The following is a 26,521-nucleotide window of genomic DNA, read 5'->3' as shown; positions in this document are numbered from 1 at the left end:
CATCCTAGATTCCATGATTGGACTTGAGTGCTCCTCAAGTTCTGTCACTTACCCACCAGGTTGATTGCTTTAATTTCCTTGTGCTACTTCTTGGTCATGAAAGGATTAAATGAGTTAAAAGTAGTTTTCAAAAATTATTTAATATGAACATTATTAATTATACAACCCATATAAAACATCAGACATGCCCTGATATCCTAAACCTAGTATGAATCTAAATGTTTGATGCGGTTTAAGTAGGTGCTGATATAAACATGGATGTGGAAGTAGAAGCATCCAAGAGTAGATACTGCCATTCAAAATCTGCCCTTCCCAAGACTGTGTTGTCAACAATGGCAAGATCTGATATTAGTTTGAAAGTTAAAGCTTCATTTCTCTTAAATCTAAAGTGTCCTGCATATTTTGAGATTTAGTAAAGTGCATAATGACTTTATGCATGGCTTTTTTTCCTTGATTTTTATAGATGTTTTATTTGGTCTTTTTTTCTTTAGGTTCCTAATATCTTTGGTCTCTTGTCATATTTTTCTTCTCCTATTTCAACACCTTCCCCCTTTCTTCTATTTAGTTGTCCAGATCATCTCTAGTTCTAGGCCTTTTAAAAAATTATTTTTAAAAATTCAGTGACCAAAAGACACATATAGAACTCTAGCTGAATTCTTTAATTGAAAATAGGATAAGGTTTTCTGTTTTGCTTCCAGTATCCCTTTTAATGGTGATCCCTTAGTTGATCAAGGTGGGTCCATGCTGGTCTTTATCCAAATCTTCATCACAAATTTCTGCAAATATTAAAATGTCTATCCTGCCAAGCCAGTGTGGCTCAGTGGTTGAGCATCGACCTAGGAACCAGGAGATCACGGTTTGATTCCTGGTCAGGGCACATGCCTGGGTTGTGGGCTTGATCCCCAGTAGGGGATGTGAAGAAAGCAGCTGATCAATGATTCTCTCATCTGATGTTTCTGTCTCTCTCTGCCTCTCCCTTCCTCTCTGAAATCAATAAAAATATATTTTAAAAAAGAAAAAAGATGTATATCCTGTGACCACTTCCCCTCCTCCCGCAATGTACCTGTACTTCAGTTTAAGCAGGACCTTAAGGATACAATCTATGGTAATGTTCTGTTCTCTGGTAATTCAGATTTCTTCCTGATAGAGTTAGATTATTTAGTCCTCATCCTAAACATGGCTAAGATGGAAAGACTAGTGTTTACACCAAAGATAAAAATTAATGTGTAGTGACTGGTATCCCAGTTCTTTGAAATATGTGAAACCTTGGTGGGGAAAAGTTACAGCTTATTGTCAGAACATATCACTAGTTCTTTTTTTTTTTTTTTTTTTTTTTTTTTAAGAGAAGTCAGTGCCTTCATTGGCTGAACAAGCTACTTGAGGGAAATGAAGCAGGAGTGGGTTTCTCCAATGCTGGGCCAGCCTTGCTTCATGGGCTTCGTAGGCAATGGAGAACTCACCCAGGTAGTGTCAATCATCTTGGGCTTGAATCCCATCTGGGTGAAGGTCTTGCCAATGGAGACACCCACCACGCTGTCCACTGTCCCCTGCAGGATGATCCTGTCCCGCAGGTGTGTTCACCTTGGCCTCTTTCTCCTGGTTGGCTTTGTGCAGGGGCTTCAAATGCTGCTTCAGCCTCTCCTGCCGGGTGCTGTGCAGCTGTCACCGTGAAGCTGCCAGGAGGCCATATCCAGCAGTGGGTCAGGGTGCACACCACGGAAGGTTTGCTTCTGCTCCAGCTCCATGTCCACTGTCTTGTTGGTTCTTCAGAGAGGACTGTCTAGTTCTTAAAGTGGTACAATCAAGAGGGATTCTTTGGGCCGTAGTTGGTTTGGCTCAGTGGATAGAGCATCAGCCTGCCAAATGAAAGATCCCAGGTTTGATCCACAGTAGGGGTTGTGCAGGAGACAGCTGATCTATAGTTCTCATCATCGATATTTGTCTTTTTCTCCCTCTCCCTTTCTCTCTGAAATCAATATATATATTTAAGTGGGACTCTAGGAGACAACTGCATAGTCAAGAATACAAACTTTGGGGGCAGAAGACCTGGATTTGTTCCTGATTCTGGCATTTAGCAGCTTTGTGACCTTGAGACCTAGTTTATAACATGAAAATTTCTGTATGTGTAGTTTTGTCCTAAATTAACTTTAAATCCTGTTGGTATTTTACTTCCATGCTATAACTCTGGGATAGAGGTTTAATTGCTCCAAATTTCGTGATTGTTAATGTCAGTTAACACTTCTGGGTTTCATTTTCCAAAACCTTTCTTCATTTGCAAAATGATATTCCTGATAGGATCTACCCCACAGGATTTCTAGGAGGTCATCCTGACAGTCATGTTACATTTTGAATTTTACCGAGACAAAATGAGGTTGGTCACAAGTTATTACGGTATTTCTGGCCCAGGCCAATAAGAGTTGGAATACCATTTCCAATTAATCTTATCATGCTCCACTTGTTTCTAGGCTGCCACCTAAAGGACTTTGGAGATTTGAGTTTCACTCCAGTCCCTAAGGATGATCTGTACAACAACCTGATAGCAAATCCTCGCTCGGTGGGCCTCGCCAACCAGGAGCTGGCTGAGGTAGTTAGTAGAGCAGTATCAGGTGGCTACAGCTGTGTCACAGTGGGAGGAGACCACAGGTAAGTTGGGAGCCAGTGGTGGTGGTGGGGCTACACTGCATGGTACTCTGGGCTAATCAATGAGCTTGTCTCAGTTTCCTGAGTAAACTAGCCCTCACAATTTTTGGGGTATGATGGGAAAAAATTAATAAGCAGAAACTCTATGAAATAGAGAGGCCAGAAGTAAAAGCTATCATGCCCTGTCAGTTGATCTTAAAGCACAGCAGCAGGAACTCTTTGTAACAGTCCTTCCAACTTCTTTCCCCCTCTATAAAATAATTCCCTCTCCTTTGTTTTAGTAAATTTGCATGTGGTCCACCACGGTTACATGTTCGGGGTTACAATTCTGTTGTTCCTGAAGAAACCCATTTTCCTGGGGGGAAATCTGGCTGACTTTTAAAGTTAACAATGCATAACAGCATTTTAAAAAATAAGCATTTATTTATTTGTATTTATTTTATTTGTTAATCAAGGATTTTTTTTCCATTTATTTTTAGAGATAGTGAAGAAAGGAGGAGAGACAGAGAGAAAAATCAGTATGAGAGAGACACATTGATTGGTTGCCTCCACGAATGCCCTGACCAGGGTGGGGATCAAGCAAGCGTGCAACCAAGGTACATGCCTTTGACTGGAATCAAACCCAAGACCCTTCAGTCCTCAGACTGATGCTCTATCCACTAAGCAAAACAAGCTAGGGCCATAATAGCATTTTGATGTCGAAGATTATGAGCTGGAGGTACATGTAGTTTATTTTGTATAGTAGGAGGACGAGTTCAAAGGAAACTATGCAAAGCTTTTAGACACAGTCCAGTGTTTCATGCTTTCCTCTTAGAAAGCTTTCTTAAGAAACTGTCTTACGACTTTCATTTCGCTATTGGGAGGATTGGAAGCATAAGCTGGACTTTTTGGGTCTTCTTTTTTTTAAAGCATTTCTGCTCATAGGTTTGTTCCAAATTCCACACTTGTCATATGAATGCATTCTCTATCTCCACAGTAACTGACACTAGGTGACTGACACAATAGATTCTTCCTCTCTTAGTGAATCAGCATATACTGTATTGAACACTCTTCTGATGTGTTCTCAAGGGATTGTGGGAAACTTGTGACTTATTGGACCTAGATGAAATAAATATGCATGAAATGAAAGAAATTAAATTATACAGAATTTCAGAGATGAGTCTGGACGACAGTAGTCAAGATTTCACAGGGGAGCTAAGAAATGGTAATTTTTGTTAGAAAGAAAAAAAATGGCATTAAAGTACTAGGAGTATTAAGCACTTCATATATATATATTCTCAGTAAATCATCATCATAATGACGCGAGTGAAGCAAATATAGTTTTATTTGACTTACTGCTGGGAACACTGAGGGTCAGAGGTTAGATAACTTAATCAAGGTCTACAGCCAAGAAGTAGAGTTGGGATTCAGATCCAATAGGCAATTCACTTTTCTTTTGAGTTCCATTTTAGCAACTTTCCTTAAGATGCTTAGAGAGCTTTTCAGATCACTTAAAAGAAGTTAAATCTTTGTTACAACTGGAAAACAGGTAGATTCTTCAGTATGAATAAAATTTTAGATAGAATAAGAAAGTAGTCCCAGGTTCTCTAATGAGATGTAATTAAATCAACCAGAGTGTAGGTCTCCTGCCTCTTAGCTTAGTGCTCTCAAAGTTCATTTATATTGTATGTCTAATCATTTTCTCAATGTTTGGAGACTGCTTATCAATATGATTATCATAGTCCTTGGCTTTTTCTTTTGTCTATTGCAACCCTGTCACTGCTCCCAATTTCCTATTTAGTACTAAAACCTAAGCTCTATCTGGAAGATTCTAGACAGGAAGGGATGAGTATAAAACCTGAACAGCTATTGAACATTTTAAAGGAAGAGGAATTTTTTGTTGTTCCCGAGGATATTTTTCCACTGACTTTTAGGGAGGGAGGGAGGAGAGGACCTCAATGTGAGAGGGACACATTGATTGGTTCATCCTGATGGAATTGGGGCGAGGGGACTGGATAGAACCTGCAACCCAGGTATGTGCCCTTGCCTGGGAATGGAACCTGAGACCCTTTGGTGCACAAGGCTGATGCTCTGACCCTCCAACAACTGAGCAACACCAGCCAGGCGAGGAATAGGAAGTTTTAGGGTCACTGTTCTTTTTATATACAACATACAGTATGGACTTAATCATCAAGCCAACTCTGACTTAAACAGACTGAGATTAGTATCCCTGCCTTTTAGAAAAGGAAACTGAAGTCTAGAGAAATTATATGACTTATCCTAGATCATACACCTCTTCCTGAGGGGGGAGAGGAGGAGACAACACAGCATTCTGACTTAATCCACTGCTTTTAGCACTGGACCATGCTATTCCTCAAAAAGGCCCTACGTGGGGCATGCAGGTGAAAATCCTGTCGCATTCTATCCTGACCAAGAAGGATGCCTACAGTTAGTTCCCAAGATGCTTAAGCTGTATTTCGTATCTATGTCAAATTCTTTGGTTATAGAAGTTGGGAAGCTTTCCAACCACTATTTCATTTGCTATATTTCTTTCTTTCTTCTTTTTTTTTTAAATATATTTTATTGATTTTGTACAGAGAGGAAGGGAGAGAGATAGAAAGTTAGAAACATCGATGAGAGTGAGTCATCGATCAGCTGCCTCTTGCACACCCCTTACTGGGGATATGCCCGCAACCAAGGTACATGCCCTTGACCGGAATCGAACCCAGGACCTTTCGGTCCCAAGCCGACGCTCTATCCATTGAGCCAAACCGGTTTCGGCTCATTTGCTATATTTCTACAGCTGAGACAGGACAGCTGGCTAATGTAAGAAGATACCAAGGATAAGGAAAGGCAAAAACAGAAACAATGATATTGAATGTCATACTAATGTATATAACATGCAAATAAACTTGTATTTTATTCAGTGCTCTAAAAGAGGTTTTTAATTGGGTTGCTCTTAACTTTGATTTTTCATTTTAGAAAGTATCATTTATTTTTAAAAGCTATAAGGCTGACTTAAAAGTTAATGTAACTAATTCTTTGAAAGTGATAATTATATCACCCTGGTTTCCCTTAAAGAGGCATTTATGAGTTGTTATATATAGACCACATCCTTTAATTGGATTTCCTTCTTGAACAAGTATTTAAGGTCCCTTTCTGGATCAAATTTTAGGGATTGGGGCAGTCTGTCACACTGCAGGGGATAACCAGTGGTCAGCTTTGAACGTGTAGCACATGTGTCAAACACAAGGCCCGCGGGCCAAATCCGTCCCGCCAGGCCTTGCAATGTGGCCCGCACTGCGCTGTCATCACTGCACTCCGCTGCGTTTCCATCACAATGACAGTTTATGACTGTTCAGTAAACCATTCGGCCCGAGATTTAGGCTGGATTTTAGATTTTGGCCCCTTCTCTGATTGAGTTCGACACCCCTAGTGTAGAGCCTTCCATTTCTCCCTATCTAACTCACTTAACCTCTGTCTCATCCGAATCCTGCCTGGGTCTGGAGCCCTGACTTTGCCCCGAGGACAAAGTATGAGCTGCATTGGCTGAGGACATTTGTTATTGGTGATGTGTGCCAAGCAGAGGGCCTTGAGGATTATTGGAGACTAGTGACCCTTGAACAACTCGGATTAAGGGCACACACCCCCCCACCCCCCCTGCACAGTTGAAAAATCCAAATAAAACGTTTGACTCATCAAAAACTTAAGTTGTCCCTTGATATCTTCAAAGAATTGGCTCCAAGGCCCTCCCACCAATACCAAAATCAGTGGATACTCAAGTCCTTTATCTAAAATGTTAATGGTATAGATCAATGCATATAGTTTACCCTCTGCATCCAGACTTCCAATCGTGGACTGAAAATAATTACGGTTTGTTTCAGTGGTTAGAGCGTCGGCCTGTGAACTGAAGGGTCTTGGGTTGGATTCTGGTCAAGGGCACATACCTCGGCTCGGCTGCAGACTTGATCCCTGGCCCCGTTTGGGGCACAATCACGTTCTCTCTCTCTCTCATTCTCTCCCTCCCTCTCTGGAAAATCAATGGAAAAAAGACCTGAGGTGAGAATGTTTAACAAAACAAACAACAACAAAATAGTTACAGGTATTTTTGAAAGAAATCCATGTAGTTCAAACCTGTTGTTCAAGGGTCATCTATATTTGTTCTTTACAGCTTGGCAATTGGTACCATTAGTGGCCATGCCCGACATTGCCCAGACCTTTGTGTGATCTGGGTTGATGCCCATGCTGACATTAATACACCCCTCACCACCTCATCTGGATGTCTCCATGGACAGCCCGTTTCCTTTCTCCTCCGAGAACTACAGGACAAGGTCAGTAGGCCAAGATGAAAAGAAAGTCGAATGGCTTGCAGGGGCTTGAGGGTCCAGTTCATTAAGATTTCTGTGAAGGATGGGTTGCCAGTGGTAGAAATGCTTCCAATACCTTCATTTGTTCATCGAACATTATTATGGGCCAGCAGTCTGTTAGATGCTAGGAATTTAAACATGGCTAGGGATATAAAGATGGTCCCTGCTCTTGGGGGTTCATAATCATCTAAGAAAGGAAGGTGGTACTGTGTAACTCTAGTGATCAATACACCCACAGCTGGAGGACTTCTTGGTTACAGGCTCCCAGGCCACACTTTCAGACGCATTTGTCTAGAATCCAAGTAAAAACATGAATACCTCTAGGTAATATTTTTCTAGGCTGTTCAAAAGACACTGGAGTCTAGGCATAGACTAGAATCTGTTTATTCCTCCCCTCAGTGAGGGACCAAGTTTAAGCAGGAATAACAAAGGTTATTCATTAGGCAGAATTCATGTTTTGGCTGTCAGCAACTTGAGGATGACAACTGGATTATGTTCCAAGAACCAATCTGTAAATAATTCAGTAATATGAAAAGGGCTAATCAGCAGTATTCCTGTTATTTAGGTAAGTTAATGAGAAACCAAGACCACCTTAGGAGAAGAAATTTTTATTCTGCTTGAGAATGCTATACTGTGTTCTTCAGTTGCCTTTCTGAATCATTTCTACTTGTATCAATTTTCTTCCCAGATCAGGTGTGTCTTGTGTTGCTTAAGCATATCTTGTAGATGGATGACAAAGCAAACTGCATATAATGGGAAGCACATGGTGATTATCTTGGTGAGACCAAAAATCCTTGATGAATCCTGTTCATTCTTCTCTCTTCATAGGTGCCACAGCTCCCAGGATTTTCCTGGATCAAACCTTGCATCTCTTCCCCAAGTATTGTGTATATTGGTCTAAGAGATGTGGACCCTCCTGAGCAGTAAGTTGAGATATAGGGTTAAACTTTGAGCCCATCTGGCCACTTCCATCCCATTTGATAGGTTGTCCTTGCCTTAACTTGTTGAAGACCACTGTAAAGACAAAACCCCATCTAAATGTGCATTTAATTTAATCTAACTTCCTATTTAAACTAACGATTCCTTTCTATCTCACTACAGTTTTATTTTAAAGAATTACGATATCCAGTATTTTTCCATGAGAGACATAGATAGACTTGGTATCCAGAAAGTCATGGAACAGACATTCGATCTGCTGATTGGCAAGTAAGTAACTACAACAGATGTCTACGCTAGGTTCCCAGGGTAATATAGCAGATACCAGGGGGCAGAATACTTTAGTTTTTCTCTTGATAGCAGCTTTTCTTTCAAATAAAAGCAAAACATGTATGTATAAAAATTTCAAATAATTTAGAAAGGGAGAATATGAAACATAGGTAATATTCTTCCTCTGGGGTTGTGAGGGGATTACCTTGAAATTATTGCCCAGATTCTCTCTCTCTCTCTCTCCCATGATTTTCTCTTTAGCTCCATTTTTAATGCTTATCTTTAAGATGAGAAGCATTCATTGTTCTAATTGTACCATTCTTCCTAGCCTCACTATTTTTTCATCTGAAAGGAGTTTTTTGTTTTTAATCCTCATCTGAGGATATGCTCTTTCAAATTTATTTGAGAGAGAGGAAGGGGGGAGGGAGGGAGAGAGGGAGAGAGGGGGGGGGGGGGGAGGGGGAGAGAGAGGGGGAGAGAGGGAGAGGTATGAGGGAGAAACATCGAACAGTTGCCTCCGGTACATACCCCAACCGGCAATCAAACTCAAAACCTGGGTATGTACTCTGACCGGAATCAAACCTGTGACCTTTCAATGTACAGGATGATGCTCCAACTGACCCACACTAGTCATGGCCAACTGAAAGAAGTTTTATATTAAGCAAAACTTGGGGGTGGATAAAGATGGCAGGTGAATGCTGATCAAATGCTAGTAAGAGCATTTTCTCAGTGCATCTGCTAAGAAATTTAGTTGTTGAGCATATAGGTGTCATATGTAGTTTCAGTCATTGGACACCTGGGATAAATTAAAGTTAGAATTGGGAGATAAGATTGCAGATCTAGCCCTGGCTGTTGTGGCTCAGTTGGTTGAGCATTGTCTCATGTGCCAAGAGGTCACCAATTCGACTCCCAGTCAGGACACATGCCCAAGTTTTGGGCTTGATCCCCAGTAGGAGGAGGGCAGGAGGCAGCTGATTGATGTTTCTCTCTCTCTCTCCCTTTCCTTCTCCTTCCTCTCTCCAAAATTAATAAAAGCATATTTTAAAAAAAGATTTCAAATCTAAAGTCAGAGTTAAGTTCAGCTGCTGTTACACTCTGAATAAAAGCAAATGTAATACAAATGAAATTAGAATCTATCAGAGCCCAAGGTTATATGAAAGTGAAGAATTCTCTCTACTGACAATTGTTATGTAGGAGGCTTTAATTCTCAGGCTAAGTCAAAAATATAAATTGGAGCCGAAACCAGTTTGGCTCAGTGGATAGAGCGTCAGCCTGAAGACTGAAAGGTCCCGGGTTCGATTCCGGTCAAGGGCATGTACATCCCCAGTAGGGGGTGTGCAAGAGGCAGCTGATCAATGATTCTCTCTCATCGATGTTTCTAACTCTATCCCTCTCTTCCTCTCTGTAAAAAAATCAATAAAATATATTTTATTGATTTTCAAAAAATCAATAAAATACATATATATATGTATTTTATTGATTATATATATATATATAGTGGAATTAGTCTGAGGCACACAGAACATGGCAAAATTATGATCGAATGAAGTATAAAAATTAATAGGCAAATACTCAGTAACTTCAAAAATAGAAAACCTGGAAATCTGACGCATTAACAAAGTACCAGGACTAACAGCAACAAAATCAAGAAGTTGCATCTGCAGGGAGCATGAATGTTCAGGCACAAGCAAATGACTATTCTCTTATTCTTCTCCTTTCAAGAAGACAAAGGCCAATCCATCTGAGCTTTGATATTGATGCATTTGACCCTGCACTGGCTCCAGCCACAGGAACTCCTGTTATGGGGGGACTGACCTATCGAGAAGGCATGTATATTACTGAGGAAATACACAACACAGGTAAGTAGTGATTAACTGTTCACTATATAGGTAAATATGTGAAGCCTCTTGTCTGCCAGGAGTCTTTTCTACTTTTCATGTCATTGTAAACACTGTTTTTGCATGTTTGTATATGGCTCATACCAAAATATGCTAAGGTAATAGTGAATAAAAAGTTGTCTTCTTAAACACTTAGTATACACAAGAATAACCTGCCAAACTAATGCAGTTCTTTGCATCTGAACTGTCCAAAGGCCCATTAAGATTAAAAGCCAACACCAACTAGCTATAATTTTTACCTTAAATTAAGAAGTTGGTTTGCTGGGAGTTAGGAATGCGGAGTTAAAGCTTCTCTTGGAGATATTTCAAAGCTACACGTAGAGCAAGTCTTATATTGGAGCTTGTTTAATAGGAGCTTTAATACAGGAACAGTGGAAAATAAATGGCTGACAGAAAGATTAATATAATGAATGCTAGGTTATCAAGAGTGGCTACCAAGGAATTACTGTCCCAAAACTATTTCTTTCTTTAAAAAATAATTTTTTTGTTTGTTTTGTTAATCCTCACCTGAGAATATTTTTTCCACTGCTTTTCATAGAGTAGAAGGGAAGGAGGGAGAGAAAGAGAAAGATCTATGTGAGAGAGTCACATCGGTTAGTTGCCTCCTATGCGCACCCCAAAAGCAGGGTTGAGGGAATCAAACCTGAAACCCAGGTACCTGCCCTTGACCGGAAATTGAACCCAAGACTCTTTGGTGAGCAGGCTGAGGCCCTAACCAACACCAGGCAGGGTAGCTGTTTCCATTTGTCTGAAAGCTTCTTGGTTTTAAGGTTATTTTAAATGACTTTTAATTGCAAAATTTAAACAACTCCCACATGATACTTCAATATTATCTCATGAAAATAGGGTTTAAATAGCATAAAGCCTCAGACTGAAAGGTCTAGCCAGGGCGATAGAAAACCCTTGATCATTGGGATAGATGTGGGAATTGAGAAATTGTCTCCCTGGCTCTGGAGCCAACTAGACTCTTAGGCACTACAAAAAGGAAAATAATGCTTATCTATCAGATCTGACAGAGGCAAGGTAGTCTCATTTTCAGGCTCACAATCTTAGACGTTAATCATCCTTGGGTTGGTGGCAAATGAACCTGGGAGTTCAAACCTCCGTTTTGGTTCCCAATGACACTACTAGAGCCAGGGCTTAGTAACAGCTAATACTTAGAATGGGCGATGGTCAAACCTTGACACCCTCTCTCCTGTTATCGTGTTACTCTATTCTAAATGACTGTCTATCATGACACATAAAGTAGTTTGTTTAAATAATTTACAGGGTGGCAATAATATAGAAACATGGGTATATATATATATATATATATATATATATATATATATATTTATATTTTTTAAGATAATATTTATACTTCTGGGCTCTGCTGAAGGCCCAGCTTTAGTCGGTGGAATTTGGACACACAAATGATCAGAGAAGCATATGCATGTGCAAGAATTGGTTGAAGTGGTACAGTAATGTGCTGCTCACCAAAATTCTGCACAGTGCATTGAACTATACATTGCTAACACTGAATAGGTATAATGGCAATGAGCATATCATTTATAATAATAAATGCTTAATATGCTAATTAGACTGGACAGCTGAACAACCTTCTGGACATCCTTCCTGATGAAACCAGGGCTGTGAATTTCATGCACTGGACCTCTAGTGTACTATAATGTAATACCAATAAACCATTAGCAATATTCACTCATGTTTCCAGGCTTTATGGCCACTCTAAATATTCTCAGATACTTGTATTCTCAAATACTAGTTTGTTCAGATAACTCTTGAAAAGGTAGATTAACTTCACTCAGAATACCCAACTAAAAAGTTAACTACCCCAGAGAAGTGAGGGTGAGGGAGTGGTGGTGGTGGTGGCAGGGAAATAAGTGTAGAATCTGCCCTCAGGCTCAGACCTGCAGGAGTGAGTAAGATCTGCAGTAGTAACTATATTTCAGGGCACATGGTTCCTTAAGTATGTGGATACAGCATCAGAGTCAAAAGAGGAAATAGAGCTCTGGCTACATGCAGGCAGGCATCTGGAAAGTTCCTTAATATTGGAAATGGCACACATTTTCCCTACTTGTTGGGAACTCCTTAACCCACAACCTCCCAAGCCCTTTCTTTATTCCTTTCACAAAGCTTGACAGCTATGTCTTGTATGTCAGTTGAAGAGGGATGATTGATTTTATTACCTTAAAGGTTTCTTTCAATTCTACTCTAATATAGCAGTAGTTTGATGCTTTTTTGTTTTGTTTTGAATTATATTTTGATTTTTTTACAGAGAGGAAGAGAGAGGGATAGAGTTAGAAACATCGATGAGAGAGAATCATCGATCAGCTGGCTCTTGCACACCCCCTACTGGGGATGTGCCTGCAACCAAGGTACATGCCCTTGACCAGAATCGAACCTGGGACCTTTCAGTCTGCAGGCCAATGCTCTATCCACTGAGGCCAAACTGGTTTCGGCTGTTTTTTTGTTTGTTTGTTTGTTAATCCTCACTAGAGGATATTTTCCCTCCATTGATTTTAGAGAGAATGAGAAGGCAGAAGGGGGAGAGAGAAACCTCGATGTGAGTCACATCAATTGGTTGCCTCCCCTACCAGTGAGGGTAGGGAACCTGCAACCCAGGATCAGAATTGAACCTGTAACACTTTGATTCACAGAAGGTTAGGGCTGGTATTGTGTGTGTGTGTGTGTGTGTGTGTGTGTGTGTGTGTGTTTAAATGTTTTGTTTTGTTTTGTTGAGAAAGGGAGAGAATGATCAGCTGCCTTCTGCACGCCCCCTACTGGGGATTGAACCTGCAACTTGGGCATGTGCCCTGATAGGGAATTGAACTGGTGAATTCTTGGTGCATAGGACAATACCCAACCACACTGGCCAGGGCATTATAGCAGTGTTTTAATAAGGTATAAGGGGCTTCCTGACAGTGGCTGTTATAGTAGAAAATGGTTGGTTTTTTACCTTCGTTTATTCTGTCCAGGGGGTACAACCCTTACTGAAAGCAGCAGCTAGGGGATTTTCTGAGGATTTGTCACACTTTGTTCTTTCAGGGTTGCTGTCGGCACTGGATCTTGTTGAAGTTAATCCTGAATTAGCTGCTTCAGATGAAGAAGCCAAGGCTACAGCTGGCCTGGCAGTGGATGTGATTGCTTCAAGTTTTGGTCAGACAAGGGAAGGAGGGCACAATGTCTATGACCAACTTCCTACTCCCAGTTCACCACATGAATCAGAAAATGAAGAACGTGTGAGAATTTAGGAAATACTGTATGCTGACACATTCATCACAATGGGCATTCCAGAGTTGTGAGGTGTTTGAGGGGGCAGATACTACATGGTCATCTGGGTCAATACTGCCTTAATAAGAACATTTGCATATTCTCACAATTGTAAATTTTCCTTTCCCTCTCCATTTTGGTGACCAATGATAATAATGTAAATGTATTTGTGGGTTTTTTTGCAATCATGGGGTATTAATATGTTGGAGTACATGTAAATTTAAAGAAGTCATAAACAGCATTTATTACCTTGGTTATCACACTGGTCTTGTTGCTGTTTCTTCACATTAGCTGGTTTTCCATCTTCCCTCCCTCTTCCCACAGTCTGGCTACACAGTGCATCCTGAACCGTTAGCTCACAGCAGCAATACACTTATTCCACATCTGTAACACTATTCACCCTCAGGGTCAAAGTTCTGGTCCACAAACACTTCCACGCAGGAAGTTCAATGCTTGCGAAAGAATTTGTAATAAACCAGGCCTCCCAGGATGGCTATCTCGAGTAAGATGACAATGGAAAGTAGCAGCTTGTTGGTTGTCACTCTACAAACAGAAACAAGTGAACAGTCAGAAGTCTGGATAACCTTATTACTTTCTATTCTTTAAAAAAAAAAAAAAAATCTATTTTTTATTTCAGAGAGGGATAGATAGGGAGAAATAGAAATACCAATGATGAGAGAGAATCATTTATCAGCTGCCTCCTGCACGTCCCACACTGGCGATCTGCCTCCTGCATGCCCCACACTGGAGATCTGAGCCCACAACTGGGATTATATCAAAGGTAAAAATGTTTTTTTTATTCTAAAATGTCTTCAAATAGTAGTTACTACCTCACTTTATTTTTTTAAAAACCTCACCTGAGGACATGTTTTTATTGACAAGAGGGGGGGGGGGAATGGGGAGAGTGGAAGGGAAGGGAAGGGAAGGGGGAGAGAGAAACATCAATGTGAGAGATTGCCTCCAATAACGCAACCCAACCCAAGGATCAAACCATGCAACTTTTTGGTGTACAGGATGATGCTCCAACCAGGGCTACTTCTTCACTTGAGAACTAGCTTTTCTAGGAGGGTCTAGTTAGGAAAATAGTATATTAAATATAATATGAAAAAATATACCTATTCTGAAACCAGGCTAACTCATATTTCAAAGTTAGCAACATCTAATATATAGAGCCATATCAGTTACATACTACAGTTGAGAGCATGTTAGAGGAGTATTTGTGGCAGACTCGCCAGGGCTGATGTGCAGCACAGGGACAGGTGCCAAGTAACCAGAAGCTGGGTAGCATCTCTCTTACTTTCTCTTTTCCCATGGGTATCTCTACAAAGGCAATATAGGAGCTTCATAGAAAAATCCACTGTCTTTTGTTAATACAAAGAATCCAATCTCTGGTTCTCATGTTCACTCTAAACTGAAGGTTTCCCCCTATTCCATAAGGAATTTACAACTGTTTAGGAAAATCTCACTCTTCTGATAATTCCATGACTCAATTGTGATTTTGAACCATGCATACTACCACTTACTCCAAATACATTTTGTTATCAGCACTTATTTCAAGGGTTTTTTTTAAAACAACTTTTTGCTAACAAGACAGAATTCCCAGGTAAGGGATTGACTCCCATGAAGAGCAAGCAGAGCCAAAAGTAAGTATTAAGCAGTAGCAGTGAAAATATTTTCTAATAAATATTTTCTAAAAAAATATTTCTAAAAAATATTAAATCAACTTTTTACAAATATGAAGCTGTATTACTCCTATGTGCTGTTTTCTCTAAGGAATGTTGGGAATAAAAGTACTTTCAGTGGCCCAGCCAGTGTGGCTCAGTGGTTGAATGACAACCTATGAACAAGGAGGTCACAGTTTGATTTCTGGTCAGGGCACATGCCTGGGTTGCCAGCTAGAGGGTGTGCAGGAGGCAGCACATCAATGACTCTCATCATTTATGTTTCTCCCTTCCTCTCTAAAATTTTATATATATATATATATATATATATATATATATATATATATATATACTTTCAAAGGACAAAGTTTACACTGTTCCAAATCAAAAGATTTTGTCTTGGGATATTTAACTACACAAGACAATATTCCTTATTTCTTCAGCTTTATTAGAACCTTTGCAAGTCACAGTTTAAAGCTTTTACACTCTTGGTTGACAGGCATAAGAGTTAAGGGAAATTAATTTTGTGACTATTTTTTAAAACTTACTTTCTGGACATTGACCGGAGAATCTTTCTACTTTTGCTCAAGTTTTCATTTGTGTTTACCAGCTGAAAAGAGAAAATAGCGATTATTGTCCCCTTCTTTTTAAAAGTATACATTCTAGAATTTGAACTCCAAAACTGACAGTGGGCATAAAGGAGGATATGTTGAAATCAAACCAATTTAAAAGATGGCCTCCGAGTATAATTAGAAGAAACTGGAGAGGACAAGATACTTTAGTTACAGGCGTCTTCAAACTGCGGCCCGCAGAGGAGTCTGATCCGGCCTGCCAGGTTTTTTGGGCAGTGAGCGCAGCCGAGGTGTTACAGTAGGAATTAGTAGTTCATATAGTCCGGCCCTCCAGCTCTCTGAGGGACCGTGATCTGGCCCCCACTTTAAAAAGTTTGAGGACCCCTGCTAGAACTTCTCAAGTAGGTTTAGGAATTATATCCCAAGGCTGTGTGAGGGAATTCTGGGACAGAGCTCGTGCTTGGCTATTCAAAAACAGAAAGGCTTCAAGTGTACACCTTGCCAGTAACTGAAGCAATCTAAGATTTGAATTTCAGCAGTCTAACTCCAGGAGAGCCTCTTGAGTTATAGTCTATTTTCACAGGCTGGTGGATTACCACGCCTGGGATATGGTTATTTTTTTCTTTATCCCTTTAAGTCTTAAAGTTTAAGAGATACTTACATTGAATTGTGAAAGGCTTGAAAGGAATTAATCCTTTTAAGCCTTTTTTTTTTTTTTTTTTTTTAAACCTTTCCCTTTTGCTTGCATGGTACTAATCTATATAGCTGGAGGATATTTCACTTGCCATCTGTCTCCAATCCCCAATGGCTTTGGTAAGCTGATCTCAGACCATTCCTTGGCTTTTGAATTCAGCCAATTCACCTGGTATGTACAAAAGTAAAATATCAAAACTGTCTGTAAGTAAGCTACCTTTTCTAGAGTTTACCTTAAATTTTCTACTTTGTTGTGAATTTTCACAGAGGGAAGGGCATCATTCTGACCCATTTTAAGAATGGAAAATTAGAGCTATTAAGAAGTTTGAGAAAATTATCTCGAACCCCCACAATGAACCATATTTTCCCATTTAAATTTTATCCACAGTATCTGTTTTTCCGTCTAGATTTGCCTCGTGCTGTTAAGAGCACAGCATTCTACTGGCAAGTTGTACTATTTCCAAAATTTCCATACAGATGTATGAAAAGGAATGTTAGTTTTCAGAGCCTTTTAGAGTGATAGATTAGAGGCCCCAATACAGCCAACGTTGGCCTATTTCCATTTGCTTCCCACAGGGATCCAGCTTACCTTAGGTAACAGTACAGAGCTACAGTCCAGGACTGAACCTCTACAAATTGTCAGTGGTACTATTTATGACATGTGGAAGATAGCCTTGGTTCTAAATGACAGGAAAGCTAGGATCTTGTCAGATGATACTTTCATAAGAATAGCAGAATATCCCACTAGATGTAAGAGAAATCAACACCTCAGAGTGGTAATGCAGGAATAAAATGATGGAGTGGCTGCAATCTTATGTTTATTTGAATAGAAATGCAGAAATCAAGTTTCTTCAGTCTTTCTCCCCCCCGCCCCCAATGATCTCTAAATCTTAGAGCTAAAATTATTTCCAAGGGAGATCTCTCGGCCATGCAAATTAAAAACTGAGAAAAGCATAATGCCCTAAGAGGGCATTTACTCTGAATTCAGAATTGCTGAAGCTTTGGGCAGGAAAAGCCAGCATGGTTTCATGGGCCCTCCTGCTTTACCCACTCTTGCCCCTTCCCCCATTCGCCCGTACTTACTCTATTTTTGGTACGTTCCAACTGCTCCCGTTGCTCCCCCAGCTCTTCTATAATTTCTGAGCCAATCTGATCAGTTTCTGCGGCAATCCGATGAGAACGCTCAATACTCTGGGTGGCCCGGTTCAGGCTGTCAGTGCCTTGCAAAAGCAATACCCTCTGAGACTGTAGTTGATTCTGACAGGATTATGAAAGAGAAATGTTAGACTTCTTCCACTATAAAGTAATTGCCAGCACAATCCTTATGAACACTCTTCAGTAAGAAGGGATATAGTGTGCAATAAGTTTCATTATTTTTTAAAATATGTTTTCATTGATTTTAGAGAGAGAAGAAGGGAGAGTTAGAAACACTAATGAGAGAAAAACAGCAACTGGCTGCCTCCTGCATGCCTCCTACTGGAGATAGAGCTGAAACCTGGGCATGTGCCCCGACTAGGAATCCAACCAGTGACCTCTTGGTGTACAGGAGGACACTCAACCTACTGAGCCACATTGGCCACGACTAATTTTCATTACTATCATTTTTAAAATATATTTTTATTGTTTGGCTGCCTCCTTGCCACCTACTTGGGATTGAGCCCAAAACCGGGCAGGTGCCCTGACGAGGAATCAAAGAGTGACTTCCCAGTTTCTAGGTCGACACTCAACATTTGAGCCACGCTGACTAGGCTAATTTTCTTTAAGACATATAAGGATGGTAATGAACTCTAAGATCCTATTCAAGGTCAGACTAAAGCAGGACTTGGAATCCAATCAGGATCACCATACCTCTCACTGCACTGCCTGTTATACTTAAGTGAGGCAAGGTAAGGAGGATTAAAAACATCAGAGCATTTTCCCTTGTTTGTAATGAGTTTAAACCAGTTTAAACTGGTTCATGTGTTTCCTGAACTAGCAACTTCTGAGAAACAGTGGCCCAGATTTGGGGTGTAGGAGCTACTTAAAAATGCAAATAGCTTATAACTGATGGGCAGCAACCAAGCCAACTAAACTCTACAGCCTTAGAACATATAAATTCACTGAATAGCCCTACCTGATTGGTACTGAGGATTAAGGGACCATGCATAAGCTAATCATATTAGAAGTCTAGGTGGGACACTGCCACATTATGGCCACACTCTTGGTAAGCCCCCAAAGAATTTCACTTCAAGCCAAACAGAAAACAAAAACTGAAAAAACTTAAGTGGTCACACTGGTGACTTGCTTTCAGGGAAGAAGGTATTTAGGGCCAAGTAAAGTGGCCTGGCTGCCCTAATTTCCCAAATCCCCATCAAAGTTTTACTCCACCTATAATCCTAAGCACAGAAGACATGAGGAAATGCCCAGGCCGGAATTAACCACTGACAGAAATGGGTGTAGCTATGGCTAGGTATCTCGGTTGGTTAGAGCGCCGTCCCAATACTCCAAGGTTTTGGGTTTAATCCTGGTCAGGGCACATACAGGGTCAACCAATGAATGCATAAATAATTGGAACAATGGATAGATCTCTCTCTCTCTCAAAATTATAAATACAAATATTAAATTATTAAAAGTAATTAAAAATACTTTTAAATAATTAAAATATTTTTTAAAGCATACATGTGTATATATATATATATACACACACACACACACACATTAAAAAGGGGTCAGTTCACAGGGCTTATTTCTGAGCACTAGATCCCACCATCAAGAAACTAACAATGGGCCCTGGTTGGTGTGGCTCAGTTAGTTGGAGCATTGTCCCGATAACCAAAAGGCCATGGGATCGATTCCGGGTCAGGACACATACCTAGCTTGCAGACTCAATCTACAGGAGGCAATCAATTAATGTTTCTCTCTCACATTGATGTCTTTCCTCCTACCCTCCCTCTCTCTAATCTATAAACATTAAAAAAAAAAAATTCAAAAACAGGTTCCCAGATCAGAAGTAACAAAAATTCCTCATACATGGTATATGAACCAGTGAATGAGGAAACTACTGAATGAGGTTAAACTAACCCTCAGGTACTTTAGCTTAAAAGAAGCAGGAATAAGGCTTTTTAAAAATAAAAGATAGGGGTTTTCAACTGATTAGGTTGAGAAAGAATAGGAAAAGATGGTAAGATGATATAAATCAATCTCAGATAATTCTACTGAAAGTGGTATATATCTAAATTGTGTTTATAATTTCTGAAACATCATTTTAAAGCAAAATTATTCTCTGGACTTATCTCCCCCTTTTTTGTTGTGTGTGTGTGTGTGTAAAATAAATGACCAAAGTTACTTTCACCTCTCGTCTCTCTTTAACAAGCTCCACCTGCCTTGCTTGCCTTTTTCCAGTCCCTCCTTTCACAAGTGAACTCTAAAAACTTTACACCATTCTCAAATACTCTAGTTTTGACATCAGCAATGTCAGGCCAGCAGCATCTGAATGTCTCTTCAACTATAATAAGGATGCATCAAGAAATGGGATTTGTTTAAAATGGTACTATCAGCTTTTCTACATATGTGCAAGCTGCACTTCCATTTCTCTCCTATGCTACTTGCCAGGCCATTTCAACTTTGCACTATGGAATACAACCCCAAAAGCAACACATTGTTTAAGCTTTGTGAAGTTTTATTAATTTAACTCTCTAGCTTCTCCGGATAGTTACAGAATATCGATTTTTCTATCCAGTCAGTCTAACTTAATAAATCAGAATTCTGAGGCAAGAGGCAATCTGGCTCTCTTCCTATTGCAACAGAGCAAGGCATTAGCCCCTCCTTAAGAAGCATCCTGCCTTCTCTACTGTATCTGGGCTACTGGGTCATCATATAAATGTAAAAGAAAGCTTGTGTTAATTTTGTAACAATACTCTGATAAATTAAAAATCTAACTGAATTTTCTGGGCACATGTGAGAAAGAAACTAGATCAATGGGTCAGAATACAGAGTTCAGATATAATAAGATTAGGTAACACTTGCGTACCACCGATACATACCAAGCCCTGTTTTATATATAAAGGATGCAAAGAAAAGTAAATAAGCATATGGTGAGGAAATATCTACATTAAATACAGTAGGATAAACACCCAAGAAAAGGAGAACTGGATGCAGGAAAGAGGACGGTGGGGAAATGAGTGTGGTGCAGTATACACTGTAACATGAACTGTACTTCACAATATGGTTAATTCTTGTATACAGGCCCAAAGGGGAAAAAGACAACTGAAGCTTACCATGTGCTCATTCTCTACAGTGTAGGTGCCATATTTCATGTCTCCTCGGCCCCCAGGTGTGGCTGTCAAAGGCGTGCTTCTCACTTCCCGGTGCAGTTTGGCAAGATCCTTCCGGTAGTTTCGAAGCTTAGACATCATAGGGTTACGAAAAGAGAGGGGTGCGTAACGTAGTTCCTCTTCCATCTCTGCCAGCTGGAAGGCAGAAAACAGTGAGAGGACAGCCTGGTTCGGACTAATCCAACTCCAGACAACCCAAAGTAAGTACTCAATGATATGCTCCATGGGGGCAGGGACCACATGCGGCACACTCACTCCACTGCTCTGCTGTCTGCCCAGTGCCTATCAAGCACAGAATAAGTATTCAAAAAGTATGTGATGAATGAGTGAAAAAATGAACAAGTACCTTATAGCTTATTAAACATTTTTATATGCATTCATTTAATCCTCATAGCAAATCAACAAGGCAGGAAATATTATTTCTATTTCATATATAAGACTTGAAAAAACTGCCCTGGCCAATTTGCTCAGTGGCTACAGCATCAGCCTGCAGACTGAAGGGTCAAGAGTTCGATTCCCAGAATAATAGATGTGTAACAAAGAAAAGGATGCAGATAAACTTAACTTCTCACAACTTCACTGAAATAGGGAAGTTGTTCTTCAAGCAATAAGGAAGTTCTCTGGTTTAAAAAGAATTTTTCTTCTCAGTCTATGCTGGGGTATCAAAAACTAGGGGCCACTATTTTTGCCAAGTACTACTAGGGGCCTAGATTTTAGCCCCAACCTTCTAAAGGGTCTGCTAAAGCTACAGCATAATGGAGACAGAAGATTCTTCTAATTGGTTAGAGCAAAGCTTTATTATTATATTTAAAGCCTCAGATTAAGAGAGAAGCAGTTGTTACACTGCTTAGTAACTCGGGCCAACTTCTGACAACTTTGGGTTCTGATTGGGAACTCATCCCGTCCTTGCAGGTTTTACCCAAGATGCCAAATCCAGTCACAGTGCTCTTTTAAAAGGGAAAGGAAAGTGACTTAGAACCACCTGTGAGCTATATTTTGTGACAGTGTGTTTAACAAAGAAAATGAATGATCTTGGTGGACATTTTTTTTTTAATGTATTATCAAAACCTCACTTTGGGATAGTCTTCCAGCTTTATCCATTTTGTGTTTTTAACCCTTTCCCCCAATACCCATTCCCATCAACTGGTCTCATTTAATAAAAAAATAATCAAAATCAGGATCAATAAGCAGGAGCAATTAATCTGTGACCAGGTCATAAGCAATAGTTTTGGAAAAGATGAACACCAGATAAAAGAAACAAGAACCTGTTCTCTGTTCTCACCGTTTCATTTGCTTCCTGTTGCTTTTCATCAAAATCTCTGATCAATTTCTTCTTCTCTTCTGAAAAAGATAACACCAGTCTCAAATGCTCAGTCCTGCTTCCTTCCATACATTTGTAAATCCCATTCCCTCCGAGTAGAATAAACTCCCCATTCCTTCCTTGTTGGGGGTAATAGTTTTTAATCACTTCTAAAAGGCATTTAGGAAAGTATGGAACTTCTTATGAAAGTGACTGGGGGAAGGGGAAAGGAAGAATATTAGTACCGGCATTTAGTTAGTGCCCAGGGAACAAGAATATCCATGCTTGCAACAGTCCTGCATAGCAATGACCTGGCCCCAAAGGCCAATAGTGTCCCTGTTAAGAAGCACTATACTAGTAGGTCTAAGTTAATCACTGTTACCCAATTCTAACAGAAAGACCAGTCACAATATCATCAATGAGAATGCTTAACCATACTGCTTCTGAAATCTGGGTCCCCATCTTCATGCACACCATAAAGTACTTCTCTATTTAACCCTCATCCACTGCTTTTCTGCAAAACAAATTAAAAACCCACCTAGCCAAGGCCAGTTTAGCTCAGTGCATAGAGTGTCAGTCTGAGGACTGAGGGTTCCCAGGTTCGATTCTGATCAAGGGCATGTGCCTTGGTTGTGGGCACATCCCCAGTGGGGGGGTATGCAGGAGGCAGCTGATGGATATTTCTCTCTCATCGATATTTCTAACTCTCTATCCCTCTCCCTTTCTCTCTGTAAAAAAATCAATAAAATATATTTTAAATAAATAAATAAGTAAATAAATACAATAAAAGCCCACCTATTCTGTTCATTGGGGAAGCAGCACATTATAGCACTTGTTTCTCTGCCATACCCACTGGTGGTGGCATGAAACCAACTCAGTGAGAAAGTCACCCCTATTGATTCTTTCAATCCTTTGTACCACGTCTTTTTGGTGCTAGTATGTCTTTAGAGGCTTCAGCTTCAAAGCAATTGACATCGAACTTAGCATTGTTTTGCCTTCCTTATATTTTTCTGACCGTGTAGATAGGTTCTACAGATTTCCCATTTAAAGTAGTGATATAAAATTTTATTTTAAATAACTTCATGTATTAAAAAATATATTTTACATGAAATAAGTTAATATAAAGAAAGCAATTAAGCAATAGTAAAAATGGTATTGAACATGGCAGAAAGGATGAAGGGAGTCCTGATAAACACAATAGGAGAACTGCAATAACACGAGGTATGCCGGTGTTGCCCTTAACAGGGTCTCTTTAGCCTATCCTATATATATATATATATATATATATATATATATATATATATATATATATATATATATATAAATATAAAAGTCTAAGTGACCATCGCAACTGAACAGACCACCAAACAGGCTGTATGGGCCTGCCAGGCTGGCAGGGGGGTTAGCGAGGGGAGGTCAAATGACTGAGCAGCAGGCTGCATGGGGTGAGCAGGCCTGCAGGGAGGGCAGTTGGGGGTGACCAGGCCAGAGGGGGGAAAGGGGGTTGGGAGATGGGGGGGGCAGTTAGGGGCAATCAGGCAAACAGGCAGGTGAGCAGTTAGGAGCCAGTGATCCCAGATTGTGAGAGGGATGTCCGACTGCCAGTTTAGGCCCAATCCGGGGATTGGACCTAAACCTGCAGTCAGATATCCCCCAAGGGCCCCGGACTGGAGAGGGTGCAGGCTGGGTTGAGCCTCCCCCCCCCCCCCCCCACCGCACAAATTTCATGCACTGGGCCTCCAGTCCTGTATAATAATAGGCTAATATGCAAATTAACCTAAGGGCAGAACAACTGAGTTATGACGCACACTGACCACCAGGAGGCAGATGCTCAACACAGAAGTTGCCCCCAGGTGGTCAGTTTGCTTCCACAAGGGGAGCAGCTCAGCCAGAAGCTGGGCTCACAGCTGGCAGCGCAGTGGCAGTGGTGGGAACCCCGCCTTCCAGGCAAAGCTAAGGATGTCCAATTGCCCACTGGGAGTCCCAGACTGAGAGGGCTCAGGCCGGGCTAAGGAGGGTTTTCCCCCCATGCCTCTAGTATTTATATTGTATATTACCATCCACCCACTAAAATGGGGATTGTAAATCTTTTCCCTGCAATTTGCAATATTAACAGCATCTGGAGCTGAACCAGGCACCCAATAACCTCTCCCAATAAATACAAGTTAAACAAATGCATGAATTTCACTCTCACTATTCAACTCATTTGCCTTCGGGTAACTCACATAGCTAACACAAACTCTGACACTGAACTTATCCACCAGACAAAGAACTGTGCTTCCACCAGATTTTACAGAACTCTAGCTCCTCCAGGCAAAGCTTGCAGCAACCTGAATTTTGAAATAATGGGACAGGAAACAGTCTCTAGCGAAAAGTTCCTAAGAGGACACACACCTACATGCCACTATCCTGATTTTAAAGACCAACCCCTCCAAAACTGATATTTACCAACCCCCAAAACAATGATTCCTTTGGGTGTTCTTAACCCTTTTGGTGCTACGGACCCTCTGCCAGTCTGTTGAAAACTATGGACCTCTTTTGAAAATAATCATTTAAATATGTAAAACAAAATACAGAGGACAATCAATTTTACTGAAATACAAAACCCAATCTTTGAAGTCTCCGATACTTGTCACAGTGAAAGTGAGATGAGAAAAATTTGGAGGATGAAGAATCCCAAGGAAACCACACTCTGAGGTCCACCACTGAGCACCCTACATGGCAGCGGGAGGTCCTGGGCCCCGTCAGCCCTACACGGGGAACTGGAACACCAGGAGAGCAGCGAGGAGGACTCCGGGCTTCTCCCGGAGCACGGGGGCCAGTTCCCAGTGCTCCGCCCGCCCCCCCTTCCTGTCCCCCCAGTCCCCGCCCGCCTCCCTGTCCCCCAGTCCCCCCCCCCACGCCTCCCTGTCCCCCAGTCCCCGCCCCCTTCAACTGTCCGCCCCCAGTCCCCGCCCCCCTCACCTGTCCGCCCCCAGTCCCGGCCCTGTCACCTGTCCCCCCAAGTCCCCGCCCCTCTCTGTCCCCCCCAGTCCCGGCCCTGTCACCTGTCCCCCCAGTCCCCGCCCCCCTCACCTGTCCGCCCCCAGTCCCCGCCCCCTCACCTGTGCCCCCCAGTCCCCGCCCCCTCACCTGTCCCCCCAGTCCCCGCCCCCTCACCTGTCCGCCCCCAGTCCCCGCCCCCTCACCTGTGCCCCCAGTCCCCACCCCCCTCCCTGTCCCCCCTAGTCCCGGCCCCGTCACCTGTCCCCTCAGTCCCCGCCCCCTCACCTGTGCCCCCCAGTCCCCGCCCCCTTCCTGTCCCCCCCAGTCCCGGCCCCCTCACCTGTGCCCCCAGTCCCCGGCCCCTCACCTGTGCCCCCAGTCCCCGGCCCCCTCACCTGTGCCCCCAGTCCCCGCTCCCCTCCCTGTCCCCCCCAGTCCCGGCCCCGTCACCTGTCCCCCCAGTCCCCGGCCCCCTCACCTGTGCCTCCAGTCCCCAGGAGCCGCTCCGGCACCCCCCGGAGGTCTTCATGGAGGCCGCGGAAGATCTCGTGCAGCTTCTCGAAATGCTCCGAGGAGGCGGCGGAGGTGGCCATGGCGCAGGCCGCTCGAGCAGCGGCTGCCGAGATTCGGGGCCCGGGCCCGCTTCACCCGCGGTGGGTGGTCAGCCACCCAGCCCCGCGGGCATCACGGCGACCACCTCCGCCTGGGCCGCCCCGGAAGAGACGTTTCCGGGCCGCGGCAGGGGCCTCCGGGCCGGAACGCCCACCCTCTTCACACCATCCCTGAGGGGCCGCCGGGCGTAAAAGCCTGACGGAAAGGCGGGCGGGCTGCGCTGCCCGGGAGGCTCCTGTGAAGCCGGCTGCGCGTCTGAGCTGGCGGGAGTCTCAGACCTCCGGGGACACCCGGTTTGGGCCCGGGGACAGCGTCACAGCGGAGGGGCTGCGGGGACCGCGGATCCGGCAGCGCGGCCGCCCCTCTCAGGGCCCGGCCTCCGGCGTAGGGCGCACGCTGCAGTGCATGCTGGGGGTTGTAGTTCGGCAGGGAGGGCGGGCCCACCCGGAGATCACGAGCTGAGGGTCGCGGTGCTTTCCTGGGCGCCTCTGCTGCCCAGGGGTGACGCTGAGCGTATTGGTTTGGTGTCGGCGTGCGACTGGACTAACGTTATCTTGTCGTCGCACCTTTGGCCCCCCTGACTGACCGAATGTTAGTTTCCAGCCCTTGAAAGGTGGCCGTGCGTGTGTGTGTGTGTGTGTGTGTGTGTGTGTGTGTGTGTGTGTGTGTGTGGGTGTGTGTGTGTGTCAAGCAATCAGAGAACACCTACTTTCCGAAGTGGTCACCGGGCATTGTGACCCCCAAAATATGCACTCAGCAGATGTTTAATGTTAATAGTCACTGTGCAGGGTCAAGGCCATTCGTGGGTGATTAAAAGATTCATTCTGCGCCTGGGTAATTTATAACATGGTGAGCAAGGGGGAAGCGGCTTCAAGTCTCATTCCTACTAAGTGTCACGTGTTCAAGTCCTTTCCTGCACTCCAAGGATTTTTCATGGTTTCATGGAAGGAAATTCCTATTTTCACCTATTTCATGGTTTGCCTATGGAGTCGGTTATGAAATGTTTGGCAGAGTCCAATATTTAA

At 42.3% G+C, this 26,521-nt stretch overlaps 2 protein-coding genes across 12 annotated transcripts in view; one reads left to right on the top strand and one right to left on the bottom strand.

Annotated features, from left to right (window-relative positions):
- Window positions 1-13,615, top strand: part of ARG2 (arginase 2) — a 33,345-nt gene extending 19,730 nt beyond the window's left edge. The window contains exons 3-8 of the mRNA XM_036433448.2: window positions 2,466-2,643; window positions 6,791-6,950; window positions 7,815-7,909; window positions 8,088-8,192; window positions 9,915-10,051; window positions 13,136-13,615. Coding sequence (XP_036289341.1) covers window positions 2,466-2,643; window positions 6,791-6,950; window positions 7,815-7,909; window positions 8,088-8,192; window positions 9,915-10,051; window positions 13,136-13,341 — 881 coding nt within the window. The 3' untranslated portion in view covers window positions 13,342-13,615. The remainder of the gene's footprint in view (window positions 1-2,465; window positions 2,644-6,790; window positions 6,951-7,814; window positions 7,910-8,087; window positions 8,193-9,914; window positions 10,052-13,135) is intronic.
- Window positions 1-25,857, bottom strand: part of VTI1B (vesicle transport through interaction with t-SNAREs 1B) — a 30,049-nt gene extending 4,192 nt beyond the window's left edge. Inside the window, exons 1-8 of one of the 11 annotated variants that reach the window (XR_006741167.1) lie at window positions 25,363-25,849; window positions 21,882-21,940; window positions 20,543-20,734; window positions 17,370-17,543; window positions 15,570-15,631; window positions 13,610-13,903; window positions 13,047-13,288; window positions 7,579-7,729 (exon numbers count right to left, since the gene is read on the bottom strand). Coding sequence is in view for 3 of the 11 variants with exons in the window: in XM_036433566.2 (XP_036289459.1) it covers window positions 13,807-13,903; window positions 15,570-15,631; window positions 17,370-17,543; window positions 20,543-20,734; window positions 21,882-21,940; window positions 25,363-25,477 (699 nt within the window). In the remaining 8 variants the exon portion in view is untranslated. Of the gene's footprint in view, window positions 1-121; window positions 343-6,710; window positions 7,111-7,578; window positions 7,730-13,046; window positions 13,289-13,575; window positions 13,904-15,569; window positions 15,632-16,339; window positions 16,456-16,875; window positions 17,031-17,369; window positions 17,544-20,542; window positions 20,735-21,881; window positions 21,941-25,362 lie in introns of those variants that run through there. The other 10 variants (XR_006741173.1, XR_006741170.1, XR_006741171.1 and 7 more) reach the window with 10 other exon arrangements.
- Between the last annotated feature and the right edge of the window lie 664 nt (window positions 25,858-26,521).

The sequence above is a fragment of the Pipistrellus kuhlii genome, unplaced genomic scaffold, assembly GCF_014108245.1.
Source record: "Pipistrellus kuhlii isolate mPipKuh1 unplaced genomic scaffold, mPipKuh1.p scaffold_m20_p_1, whole genome shotgun sequence".
NCBI lineage: Eukaryota > Metazoa > Chordata > Mammalia > Chiroptera > Vespertilionidae > Pipistrellus > Pipistrellus kuhlii.
The sequence above is the reverse complement of the archived record's forward strand: the minus strand, read 5'-3'. Positions and strand labels throughout refer to the sequence as shown.